Source organism: Erigeron canadensis, chromosome 5 (assembly GCF_010389155.1).
Source record: "Erigeron canadensis isolate Cc75 chromosome 5, C_canadensis_v1, whole genome shotgun sequence".
Taxonomy (NCBI): Eukaryota; Viridiplantae; Streptophyta; class Magnoliopsida; order Asterales; family Asteraceae; genus Erigeron; species Erigeron canadensis.
Genome location: NC_057765.1, coordinates 28,673,822 through 28,687,896, shown reverse-complemented (window position 1 = coordinate 28,687,896; position 14,075 = coordinate 28,673,822). Strand labels below are relative to the sequence as shown.

The following is a 14,075-nucleotide window of genomic DNA, read 5'->3' as shown; positions in this document are numbered from 1 at the left end:
TTGAAGATTTATGATGATATGAATTGTGGAAATGTTGACTTTTACGGTAAAAATTGGTTTATGGCTAGAACCCATATGACTCCTTTGGACTAATGGCTCTGTTTACATATGAGGTGTTTTGATAAAGTTTTGTTATGTACATTTCTGCAAAAATCTGGGTTAGAGTCATGGTCTTGGAATCTTGATGTATTGTAAAACCCTAGTCGGTGTCAACTTGGGTAAAATGACCCGTATGGATGTGTAAATGATGTATGATCAAATGGGCACTTGAGTTATGTTGTAAATTATGTCATGTGAAGGTTTGAAATCAGATTTGATGTGTGATGGAACTTGTGTTTGAGTTTGGAAAAGGTTGCAAATTGAGTTAATAGTCAAATTTGATGTTTAATGTGTGCAGTAAGAGTACAGACGCAGACACGGCTGACCGTGCTCAGCGTCTGCAGTATTTCCTCTTGGTGTCCAGTTCCTGAAAACACGGACACAAAGCACGGTCGACCGTGCTTGCGACCGCAGTTCTTCTGTTCTCGAACAAAATTTTTCCGAGCTTCATCCAACTTTTTTAAGGTCTGAAACTTATAGGATATGTCTATTATAACATATTAAGGTGTTCTAATTTGTTAGATTTTGAATTTAAACATTTTGACTTTTTCACATTATTTTGGTTAATAGTTTTTTTTTTTCTAAGTATAATTTTACGAAATCAGTTTTTCTTTTCTTTTATTTTGCATACTCTTGGGTTGAAAATAAGTTGAGTCGTTCCAGTTGGAAGTGAAGAGAAGAAATGGAAGTGGAAATATGACTAAAGGGAAAAGAATTTGGCTGGCAACACAAGGAAATGCCACGCCCCTCTTTCTAATTAATGGGTAATTTACCCGCTATCCGCTAAAGTTCCAACTAAAATAACCCCATATCCAAAAATAAAATATTAGGAACTTATTTTAATGTCAAAACTACAAAAAGGGTTAATTTATTACCTTAAAACTATTGGGATGTTACACAAATAGCCTTGTGATAAATTTAATATATGTTCACACTAAAAAAGTTAGTGCAGACAAATGAGGTGTAACAAAATAATTATGAATGTCTACATGGTGGATAACGGCAAATAAAAATAATTATCGAAACTTGTAAGAATACTGGATGACGGAAAATAGTCTTGTGATAAATATAATATATGTTCACACTAAAAAAAGTTAGTGTAGACAAATGAGGTGTTACAAAATAATTATGAATGTCCACACTAAAAGTGTGAACTTTTAGTTCTACACATTTTTTAGTTTCACACTTTTAGTTTTACATATTTCTACACACATAAAAGCGTAACAAATTTTTTAATTTGTTCCCACTAACTAAAATTGTGAATAAATATCCTATTTTGATACACAGTGATACTACGTAATGAAATATTAATTTATAGATATCCTAGTTTGAATACAAATACAAAGTAATAATAAATTTGTTAATTTATAACTATCCTAGTTGGAATACGCTTATATGTAATTAAAATAAAGAATTTATTACGTAGGGTTTTTAAATAATTGTGATTAAATGGACACTTGTCGATTTAATATAATGCCACGTGTCGATCAAAGAAGGCTATTGTAACATCCCAATTAAAAAAAGGTAAATAAAATTAAACTTTTTTGTAGTTTTAACATTAAAGTAACTTTCTAGTATTTTATTTTTATACATGTGGTTAAATTAGTTAGGAACTTAGTGGCTAGCGGGTATTATACCATTAAATTTTTTTAATGTGGCATGGGGAGGAAAATCCCAACCACTTTCTCTTGTGACTCACACCATCATATTCAAGATTCTAAATTCTTCTAAATCCTTTTTTTGTAAATGAAAATTTTTGTTTCTACATCTACACCAAAAATCATCCATACAAAAAATACTTACATTAACAATTAGAGCTAGCAATCAAATTGGGGGAAATTGTATGTGAGGGTGTGTGTAAAATAGAGCAAGGAAAGGAGGAAGAAAAGATTGTGATTCTAACCTATCTCTAACTAATTTCTTCAATTGAGTTAAAAGTTAACCTAAATTTTATTGTTTTAAAATTAGGGTTCTTCCTATAATATAATTTGGGGGTTTTTGACTTGGATTAACTTTTGAGGTGGAATTAGTGGTAGCTAATTTCATAGTAAACTCTATCATTGTGTTTGGCTCATGATTTATTGTTATTGAATTGGTAAAATTATAACTATTTTAATGGTATGAGTGATTATTGTAATGATATAATGTGAAATGAGAAATAATTGAAATGTGTTTAGAGCCAAACATAATAATGGGTTGTGGTTATGGGTTGAGCTAGTAATTTTGCTAGACAATGATAGTTGGATTTATGAAATTATAAATTGATGAATTATAGGTGATTCATAGCAAAGCTTATTGTAGAAGACATCTTATATTGTGAAATTTGCGGTTTGGCCAAGGTGAGTACTATATGCAATTGATGTGAGTCGCGGAGTCTTGGACTCTTTTGCTTGTTGTTTGATGTTGGTGGTAGCGTCGGTTACGAATAGTCTAGGTTATTGATGGAATTTGGTTTTAATAAAATGTTTGAAACTTCAAATTTTAAATTAAAACTATTTATTTTTTAATATAATATAGATATAGATATTGATAAGCTTACCAATGTAGGTAACATATGTTCACTTAAAAAAAATTATGATGACATATCGTTATAAAATTAATCGACTTAAGTAATTTACGTAAAGCATTTTTGTTACTATTGGAACACAATTCTAAAATATGTGGTATAAAAGTCTGCCTATCTACCAATAAATTAAAACAGGAGTGAGACATCTTTTGATCGACACGTGGCGTGTTTCTTAAGTGACACGTGTCAGGTTAAATCTTTATTTATATATGTTTTAGATTTTAGATTCCATATACAACTAAAACTTCTAATTATTTAATTGATATATAGATATAGATTCCTAATAAAATTATGACTCTTATATTAAAAGTTATATTTGTTCATTATTACCATAAATATAAATTTTCATCACCAATCTTATTTTTTGACAATAAATTTAATAATTTAATATATTTATTATTAAACTAAAACATGACTGAGATAATCTTGAAATGACACGTGGTGAAATCCTTGATGATACGTATCCTTTTAACTAATTAATTTATATTAAGTTAGTTTTTTTAATAGTATATACATTCAATTTTCTTATTAGACTTAGAATTAAACTCTAACTCTTGACATATAGATTCAAAACACATTATAACCATATTTGATTGATCGTTTTCTCATTAATAAAATTGTTTCTCTTTCTTTCTTAATTCTCCATCTCCTATCAATTATATTACTTACAACAACAAGAAGAACCCAATCCCTGTGCGGGGTATGGGGGAGGTAAGCTGTAGACAGTCTTACCTCTACACCAAGGTAGAGAGACTGCTTCCATAGGGACCTCCGGCCACAAAAGAGTGCAAGACGGAAAATGAGAATTGTTTAGAAAATCATACTTGTCTGCCGAGAATCTGAAAAGAAGAAATACCTGTCTGCTGGGTCCGGCTACTATGCGGGTCGAACGTTTATCACTCATGCTTCCTACCGATATCTTAGAAACATGTTTGACAATACAAATACAAATACGAAAGCAACCATATTGGGCATAATAAAACAACATAAAAGTAGCAAACTAATACGTAACTCGAACAAGTAGTGGGAAACAACAAGACAAACATACAAATAAATAAGAAATGATTTACAATCCGAAATTACAAGACTATTTGTCGTCATCCACTATATTTACAAGTTCCGATTTTGTTGTGATTGTAAAAATTTAATGTAATTCCAAAACTTTAACTAAACATATATTATATTTATCAATACTGTTTATTATAACTTAGTTTTGATCATCGGTTTATTTTAACCACACTTTATTTCGTACTCACGAATCATGTATGAGGCATATTCATATTTCTTTATGATACAATCGTACAGATATTAGGACTAGTATTAAAACAAAACGTTACATTAATTTTGAAAATACGTTACTTTAATTTTTTTTTTTTATATATATATTGAAACAAAACATAAAATAATTTTTTTTATATAAATTAAATCTTTTAATTTGTTTTTTTCCCTATACTTTTTTAAAACTCACATAAAAAATGAAGTTGAAAGTAAAGATGACAACAGGTTGGTTATGAGCAGCATTTAAATAATCTATGACCAAAACCCAAATTAAAATTCCCGTTCCAAATCTGGACTCAACGGGTCTTTATATAAATAGTAATTATCGGGTAAGAGGTTTCTCCATGAGTAATTGAGAACTCGTTATCCTTTTCTTTTATTATTATAATTTTTAAAATTCATAGGAGATATATGCAAATAGTGTAAGGGAAATCTTCAGTTGACAGCACCAGAACTTGGTGTTGTTGCTATTGATATTTATTTGTGTTGCTCTCCTAAAAGTATATTAAACTTACACGTTATATCTTTTTAAAAACAAATGTGTGGAAATAATAAAATACTATCATCGAACATATTAGGTTGGGCTACAGGCAACCCTTCACCACTATGTTTGCTTTCGTTTTGAGAAGACAGTTAACGTGTTTTAGGCTTTCAGTAATCATATAGTTATTTATACTATGTTATAAAGCAGATCTAACCTAGATGAAATTAATTCATTTTAGCCTCAGTAACATATAGCACCAAGACCAGCAGTTGCATTTGACTGAGTTAGTTTACATTTTAAGTTTCAACATTTACTTTCCCAAAATGCCCATATATCAATTCTATATTTACCTAACACCCTTTCTCTATCCTCAAATCGCAACCAATCATTTTTTTTTCCTTTCTTCCATAAATCATTTCTTCCTCCAATTCATTCAAAATCTTTTTATCTCAAAAACCGTACATCGATAAATTATAAAAATTGTATGGGGGTTTTTAAAATTTAATATTCTTCATTAGAGATGTCATTCGATATACTTTCAACGAATTTTTAAATCCGAGGGCGGAACCCGTACGGTTAAGGCACTTGGCTATCACACTCTATGACCTATCACCCCTACCATCTCACCGTCGCAATGCACGGGTACTTGCTAGGAGAACAACACTATGTACGATACATTCAACTATATGTTTTTTTTTCTTTTTCAGCAGTTTAATAATATGAGTGCAAAACACTTTATCATCATAGTTTTTATTCTTCTTATATACCTACTAGGTATAAATCTCGTATATATATAAAAAGGTTAATAATATTAAAATATTTTGAAGTATTATTTTTAAATAATATTGTATTTTAATATGAAATTTTGTTTAAACAATACGTGTTTTTTTTTAAAAGGTGTGGAGCATTTGCTCACAACAGGGGATCTAGCTTACGTTGTCTTAATTGGGTCCGCGCTAGAGAACCCCTCACTCTCAATACCTAGGAGGAGAAACTTTCAACTACATTTAATTGGGATAAAACTCTACCCTTAAAAATGCTTCACTGAATGACTTTATTGTGAAATTCCTTTAAATGTCCTTCCCAAGTCTCGAACTTGAGACCTCCAGCATGTAAAGCTGATGCTCAACCACTGAGCTATAATGGGAAGTACAGTACGTGTTCTTTCTTAACATCTATAAACCTAATTAAGAAGAACAAAAATTGTTGGTTAAAAGGTAATTGATGACGCTTAGATAAGGGACAATATTTATGTTCAAAATGACATTCGATAAAAATAGATCTTTTCATTTCCTGAGAACTTGATCTGAGGTTTTAATCTGTGTTGCTAATACCCAAATCAAGTCATATGTAAACAAAGATCATGAATTCATGAAATAACAGTCTTGCTAAAGACAGTTGAGTACACTGGAGACACCAGCAACATGTATGGGGTTCATTTTCTTGTCTTTTACCCATGTTTGCAAATAACTTTGCCATCTATAGACCTGAATACCCAAATTTCGAATAAACAAACATTGGACAGGGTCCACTACACTATGAAGATGAAGAACATTCTAACTATACATAGCAGCTGATACAGAAATTAAAAAGCTTAATTGCTAAACGAAATATAGGACAGGGTCCACAATTTCTTAGCCAAAAGTATTGCTTGAAAGCAATAGCAAAACTGCAGTAGTGAAGCAAAGTGCACATACTAAAACTTGAACTTCTAACATTAACATTTGACTACTGACGAACAATGGGCACAAAACCAAAGCTAGGTGGCAAATAGAAACCTCATGTCAGCCTCGGTTAGCTTTCCCAGAGCCTCTTTAGAGCCACCAACAGTCCTGAAAACCAACAAAATTCATTTAAATCTAAACTATTCAAAGTGACGTACGTAAAGTGAAATATCGAGTTTACCCCTCAAAGACCAATCTCTTCTTCTCTTGCAGATTGAGAATTCTCTCCTCAATTGTGTTCTCTATTACAAACCTCATCACCCTGTATAATGCACAAGAATCTCATACTAAAATCTCCAGTTGGTCGTGATAGGAACTTATGAAATAGAGATGGCGTAATGGCACGTAGTGTAACAGCTCAAATGGGGTCAAGTGAAGATATGTAACTTTTTAATACAGATAAAGAGGGGGTACGATCATATGGACATGCCACAAACAACTTTTTTTTGGTCCCTTATGAAATTATATTATTAAATAATTCGTCAAACAGAAAAGAAACATTACATCATTACATAACCTAGCTTATTCAGTAAAACCGGTTTACAAGAATTTATGAACATGAACACTTAAACTGACTTTAGACTCGTTCCATACATTTACTCTTTAGTCTAACCTGCTAGAAATCGAGATGAACATTTGTCCGTAAATGATCTAAATTGCCAAACTAAAATGTTCAGGATGCAAAAATTGAATGAGATACAAGAATGTACCTGATTGGTTTGTATTGACCTATTCGATGAATTCTATCTTGTGCTTGCTGCTCCACAGCTGGATTCCACCACGGATCCATTAAGAACACCTGGAGGTTAAAAAAATCGTAACAAATAAACAAATTTAAGATATTCCTGTAACCTACTGACGAGCCTGTAAGATGACAATTTGAGTTCTTACGTGCGAGGCAACCGTAAGATTTAAAGCAACACCACCAGCTTTTAAGCTCATCAGAAATATCTTGCACTCCCCATCGTCTGTGAATCTGTTAATTGCAGATTCTCTAGCAGAGATGCTCATAGATCCATCCAACATAACACATTTAACACCACTCTGCAAGTTCACAAAATTCAAATTTGACTTGGGTTAATATGAGTGCACAAAGTGACACCCCCACGTCCCGAAACAAAATCAAATATTTGGCTCAAGTGCCACATATGCAACTTATTTCTTATATGTCAAACCACATTTGTTACATATAGAAGAGAAATATACACAAAATATTAAGCCATCACTGCATTTAAATACAAAATAGTACTAACCGTGAATTGAAATAATAAAAAGTGAACCTTTTAAAGGGTAGACGGAATAACTAACTTGAAAACATAACATTACCTTTAGCAAAGAATAGTGTATCAGGTCTAGAAATGATGTAAACTGGCTGAACACAATTCCTTTAGCAGAACCATCCCTTTCAACCATGAATCTAATTTCTTCCTTCTGAGATTCAATCAACCACACTCAATCATATACATACTTTATTTGTAAGATTAGCGGTAGCAAAATTGGTGGGTCAGGCAGGTTGGGTAAGGGATTAGAGGGTAATAAATATACGAGCATTTTTTTTTACAGAGATATGGTCAGAGGAGTTGACCAGAAACACTAGTCATCAAATATTTAATACTTCTAACCATGATTAAAAGATGATATATTACTTGTAAAAATACTAATTATACTTAAAAATGCAAGATTTGGCATGTTCAATCTGTTTCCTTATAAGCTAACTTTTTCAATCATACCCATCAAAAATAAAACAGAGCCCATGTTAGTCCATTGGTGAAGAGGTCAAATATACTGCCTCTAAAAATGATTAATATAACTAAAGCAAAAATGATGAGAAACTGTCATATAGTGTTGAACACACATACCAGAGCGTCTATTTTCGTGCTTGTCTGAAAATTTTCAAGACAGATCCTATTTATAATACTAGATGACTTGAACCCTTTAAAACTTGTTTTTGGCTTCTGATCTTGTTGATTCTTGTTTGCATTGAAGTCCACTGTTAGTGGTTTATCACACGTAGGGCATGTAGCTTGACCATAATCAATCAGACACGCCTTACAGAACAGATGCTCACATGATGTGACCTGATAATTTGTGTACAGTCAGAGATTTCAGCATAAGATTTGAACTCACATGACACTCTTTTGTGGACTTAGGTTGAGATGTACTTAATTTTCAAGCTGATACTTTAAAAGTGAATATGGAAGAAAAAAAAAAGCACAAGTCAGTATAGTACCACAAAGTCTTCTGCCACATCATGACATAACCCACAAAATGGTTCATTGGCCTCGTCAGTCCTCCTATCAACAGCAGTTTTGGAATACGCCACAAGATAAGGATGATCAACAGCCTGCAATGTAAGATAATTGATTTATAATCCAAAAGATCATTATATCTGGACATAAAAATACCTCCATAGTCCATACATCTTTTAAGCAAATGATCAGTCTAATCATACTAAAGATTTCTTTTAAAGTTAAGTACTTCATATTACTGCAATAACGGAGTACGCTGTTATTATCTTTCATACAGTGTCTAATCCTAACATTGTAGCAACCAACTCAGGTTATTTGAATGAGGATAGAGATCCACAACTAAGGCAAGTCGAGTAGAAAAAAAAACATATGAAAAGTGACATATCTAGAACAAGTCACAAGCTTATAAATATATAAAATAAGATCCATATGAAGTACCATAAAGTGAACAATTTCGATTTGGCAAGCGTACTTTCAGTAATGGTAATGAGTCATCTGAAGGTTGTATCTTCAAGTTTTCAGAAATTAAACACATATTTGGTTCGATAAACAGACACAATTTAGGCAAATATCCTGAAAATCCTGTAGCGTTACATTAGGAGTGCGGAATAGTTATCTATATTCTATAAGCTCATAAAGTTGGTCAGCAAAATAAGCCACACGTATGAACAGTTCCCAAATGATGAAACACAAGCGCAGGAGACATCAGGCATGGTCTGAACAATACCAAACAAATAGATAACGAATAACTACCTGTCGCAGGCGTGTGAGCAGGTCAAATATATGAGCATAGTTGTTCATCACTGTCCCAGCATCAATATATCTGCAGCCAGAAGATCATTTCAACCAGAAACGGATTACCAAACGAGTAAAAGGCTAGCTCCTGTTTGTTGGAGGAGCTATCTATTGCTACACTTTTTTTTTATACAGGAGCTATCTATCGTGAGCCATATGGTTTGAAAGTTAGATGTACAAGCAAAAAACAAAAGAACGGAGATAAAGAAAATTTTACGTATTAAATTTTGCTTGACTTTCTGTGTAGAGTGAAGTGTAATAGTCCTGCTCTATAATATCAAGGCAGTCACGTCTCAGCGAAATCTGTGAATATATATATCCAAAGTACAATAATAGTTAGAGAATAACGATGTTAATCTTGGGTTTAGTAAAATTAGACTGAATCTTACTATTCTTGGAGGGAGTGCAAGATCTGCTGCTCTGCCCTTCTTAGTACGTCTTAAAAGAATGCTCTTCAAAACCCTATCCTTCAGCAGAATCATAGCTCTTCTACCATCACTACTACGCCCACTCTTTGCAATCGGATTAGCAATATTCTGAAATAGTGAAATGAAAACAACACTTAGACCTTCATATTGCAGCAAATGGTAACAGCAAAGAGAAAATAATGAAAAGTATAACTCACTCTGTTCCACCAACAAAAGTGTCTCACAGATTTGTGAGGGCAGTTTGAACATGATGAATCTGGACTGCAAGCCAGTAAAATCATAAAAATTAAAACAAACCATGATAGTATTGCATAAACAGTCCATACTAACCCCCCACCTCCCCCGCAACCCAAAGAGAGAGAGAGAGAGAGAGAGAGAGATAGGGCTTCCACAAGTCGAAGTCTAGTTTAAAGGCTCTAAAAAATTTCTTGATTCTCAATGTAGATGATTGAGTCATTGACTACCAAAATTACATTATTGTGTCATGTTCACATAAATCCATTAGTGTGTAGTACTAAAAATTCACTATTCACATGCTTAGAAAAATTTTGTGTTTTTAAGATCAGATTGTAAACAACTAAATCTTAATTACTAGTTTACTTATCAGCAACTAGCCAACTACAGATATGGCAAGATACCAAACAACTTTATAAGCTCATACATAAAATATGATCCCTACCAATATGAATGGGGAGAAAAAGGACCTTACCTGTAATCAAGAACTCTACAGTCACAGTCCTTGCACATGTAATAAGAATACGGAGTTATTTGTAAGAAACGAACCTATGAAAAAAACAACCAAAAATTAAAATATCGAAATTAGCAATTCCAAACTTGAACATCACATAATACGAAGTTAATAAAAATGCATACAAGTGAGTAGAGTTCTCCAACACGATTCTGCAGAGGCGTGCCACTTAAAGCCCATTTGTAGGAAGATTCCAAAGCAAAAACAGCTCGTGTTGTATTACAACGTCTATCTTTAATGTAATGAGCCTGTATATAAATCAAAACGAATCAAGCGCCAATGTATTGACAAAAGGAAAAAAAAAATAAGAACAGCAGACAAACTGGAGCTTGATAATGCTAGCAAGTTTAAATAATAACGAGCATGGTACCCGCGCAATGCGGCGGCGGTAACGGCGACAACGGTATAGTGGGGTTGGTGATGCATGGTGATGACATCGACAATTGGTGTCGAGTGGTGTAAGTTGATGTTAAGATAATAGAACTATTTTATAAGATAAGGACTTAGAATGTAAATTAGCAAAATAAGGGTTTAGGATGTAAATTAATTCACTAAGGGCAAATTTGGTAATTTATAAAAACCCTTCCATGGTGGGGTGTTTATTAAGGACATTTTGGTAATTTCGCATGTGACATTTTGGTAACACTTTCCATTTTGAGGGGGGTGTATAATCTTTAATAAGGAGTATAGATAACAATAACAACAACAATATCTAGCTTCAAAACATACCTCATCCAAAATTATTCGATCCCATTTCACAGAATGCAAAATAGACTTCAGAGACGATTTATATCCAGAACCTGAAGGAATATCTGAAGAACCGCCGGTTTCTACTTGCTGTTTCTTCCTTGGACGCTTTGTAGTCTTCTTACTTGCCTTCTTTTTATCATTCTCATCATCAGATATATCATCTTTTGACAATGACAAATTCAAATCAAGTTTCCCATTCTTTTTGTTCTGCTTTGACTGCTTCACAGTTCTTTTAGCATCAGGACCACAAAAATATTTGAGATGAAATTTCAGTTTTTTAGCATGAAACATTTTCCCACAATATTCACATCTGTCTTTTGGTGGCATGACTTTCCGGAATTCAGACTCCACAACAGAGTATGTAGTTATGATAAAATCATAATCGAAAAACTCGGAAATCTTTTTCGCCCTCTTAGGTCCATGATATTCCAATACCTTAATACTCCCTTCTTTAGTAAACCGGTAAATTTCACTGATCCATTGCCTGACAGCAACTAATGGACATACAACAAGAGTTGCCTTAACACATGGTAACCCTGTAGAGGTATCAGTTGACAGCCAAACAGGCTCCCCAAGTTCACGCTGAAGTTCCCGTTTAGCAAGTACAAGGGCAATAGCTTGCACAGTCTTCCCCATCCCCATCTCGTCAGCAAGAATTCCACCTTTGGAATCCGATTCTTCCTGCCGCAATCCCCATGCTAACCATTCTGTTTGGTACCTTAGAAGTGGCATAGTCAAATCTGAAGGTGTATCAACAGTTTCCGTCACTACCTCATTCAACGTATCCAAATCAACGTCACCTTTCCTCTCATGCCGGTCAAGCCATTTTTTAGTTTCTTCCTCCCAAACTTCCCACAATAAGATTGGTTTATCCGGCTTATGTTTCTTATATGCTCTCATTTTGTAAACAGCTTCTTCATAAGGCTCAACATAATCAACTCCAACCACCGGGTTTTCATCCATTTGTACCACCATTTTATTAACTTTAGTCTTTCTCTTTTCTGTAACGCTTTTCTTTATCGTTGGCTCATCAACTTCAGAATCCGATACATAACCTATATCCTTTTGTTCGCCATTATCAAGATCTACATTAACATAAACACAAATCCAAGTTACACATATAACATGAAACAGCATTGTATTCATTTAAATCATTCTTATCTTCCTTCAATCCGTCAGTAAATATATTACCAAAAAATTTAACCAAAGAAAGTATCATACACAATTTCATGAATAAATCATCCTCTCCACAGTTAAAAAGCACTCCTACCCATGATTGATTACTCAGCAATCCCGACCGAACCACACAAGACCGCCTAAGGCGTATCACCTGATATGATAAGTAAATCAAAGCTCACCCAACATACTTTCCAAATACCCTGTCTCGGGACAAAATACGCTACGCGTCAACTATTACTTAGGTGGCATGTGTTTTCTACTTAATTGACTTAATTAGACTACGTCACAATGCAGTAAATTTGTTTGTTTTACACTTGATCATAGAACCGACGCTTTATCCATTATGCCATTGATTTTCAATCAATTTTTTCATTTACGATTCAGCGCATAAAACAAACGATTATTAATGACTAAATGTAAAACAAACAGATCAATAATAATTACATAATGTAACCTTCCTATTCCCTTTCGAGGATAACAAAACCACTAAAATATATGTTAAAAAAGCATATTAAAATTCGAATAGAGAAATCGGTACCTTCGACACTAAAACTGCCGAAATCGGAATCCGATGACAAGTAAACATCATCATCTTCTTCACTACTACTCGATATTTCCATAATGTTCTTCCCTAATTTCATCAAATCAAACACATGTTCATAATAATAATCATAGCACATATATGTGTGTGTGTATATATATATATATATCTGCAAAATAACACATCACTGAAGTCATACTTTTTAAGTTGAAACATCATGTATGAATATATATATATGTACCTTTGGAATTGTTAGAAGGATCGGAAGAGCGAGAACGGAGGTTCATGGTGGCGCGTGAGAATGATCGGAAAATAATGACAATTTATTTACAATTATTAATATATTAGGGTTTTAAGAGGGGGGAGAAAAAGGGGGGTGAGGGTGAGGGTGAGAAGTTGTATGCCACCGTCTCGCGGGAAAAACCTATAAATAAATAAATATAAATACATTTAACACACACTACTGCTAGTGGTTGAAAAGCGTGTCCAGTACACAACATCGGTCAATACTAATCTAGTCATATAAACACTAGTGTAAACACGGGATACTTTTTCTCTAAAAAGCTGATAACTTTTAAATCTTTTACGAATTTTTTTTAAAGTTTTTTTTTAATCAAAGTCTGTTTATCTTATATATGGTCTTTACAACTATTGGACATTTATATGAAAAAACCCCTAAATAGATCACTAAATAAAATGACATTTACGGCATTAAATGTCATTGGGTAAAACCTACGCCGCCTATTTGAGAACATTAAATAAACTAAACTTTCTTTAATCAAAGTTAAATATTGTTCAAAGTTAAATATTGTACAATTTAACGATGTTATATAAAATTTATCATTCTGGACGAAAATTTCTATAATTTAAAAAATCATGAATTTATACAATGTCAATGTTACTTTTACATAATAATAATAATAATAATAATAATAATAATAATAATAATAATAATAATAATAATAATAATAATAATAATGTAACTATAACTCTAAGTAGATAACTACTAATGTTATTAACAAATGTGATCCACATATTTAGATTTATATTATATCATAATCATCTATCTATCAATATAATAAAACATGTTTGACACATCATTTGATCTACTTCTGACAAATATTCAAGCGATTCATGTCTTTTATGATCCTTATTAATCAAATCACATATAATTAATCTCTTATTATTATATTATTATCATACCTGCGAATAAACTAAATTCTAAAACAAGATT

The 14,075-nt window shown here is 32.6% G+C and overlaps 1 protein-coding gene across 1 annotated transcript; it reads right to left on the bottom strand.

The window, feature by feature from the left end:
* Positions 1 to 5,927: 5,927 nt before the first annotated feature.
* LOC122600128 (DNA repair protein RAD16) lies at positions 5,928 to 13,218 on the bottom strand. Its single transcript, XM_043772791.1, has 16 exons — positions 13,083 to 13,218; positions 12,839 to 12,931; positions 11,101 to 12,206; positions 10,497 to 10,619; positions 10,333 to 10,406; positions 9,821 to 9,884; positions 9,585 to 9,731; positions 9,413 to 9,498; positions 9,154 to 9,223; positions 8,382 to 8,495; positions 8,011 to 8,229; positions 7,478 to 7,582; positions 7,043 to 7,195; positions 6,862 to 6,950; positions 6,333 to 6,413; positions 5,928 to 6,259 (listed from the first exon to the last, which is right to left on the bottom strand). The coding sequence occupies exons 1-16, from the start codon at positions 13,126 to 13,128 to the stop codon at positions 6,187 to 6,189; spliced, it is 2,643 nt and encodes an 880-aa protein (XP_043628726.1). The 5' UTR covers positions 13,129 to 13,218; the 3' UTR covers positions 5,928 to 6,186.
* Positions 13,219 to 14,075: the final 857 nt, after the last annotated feature.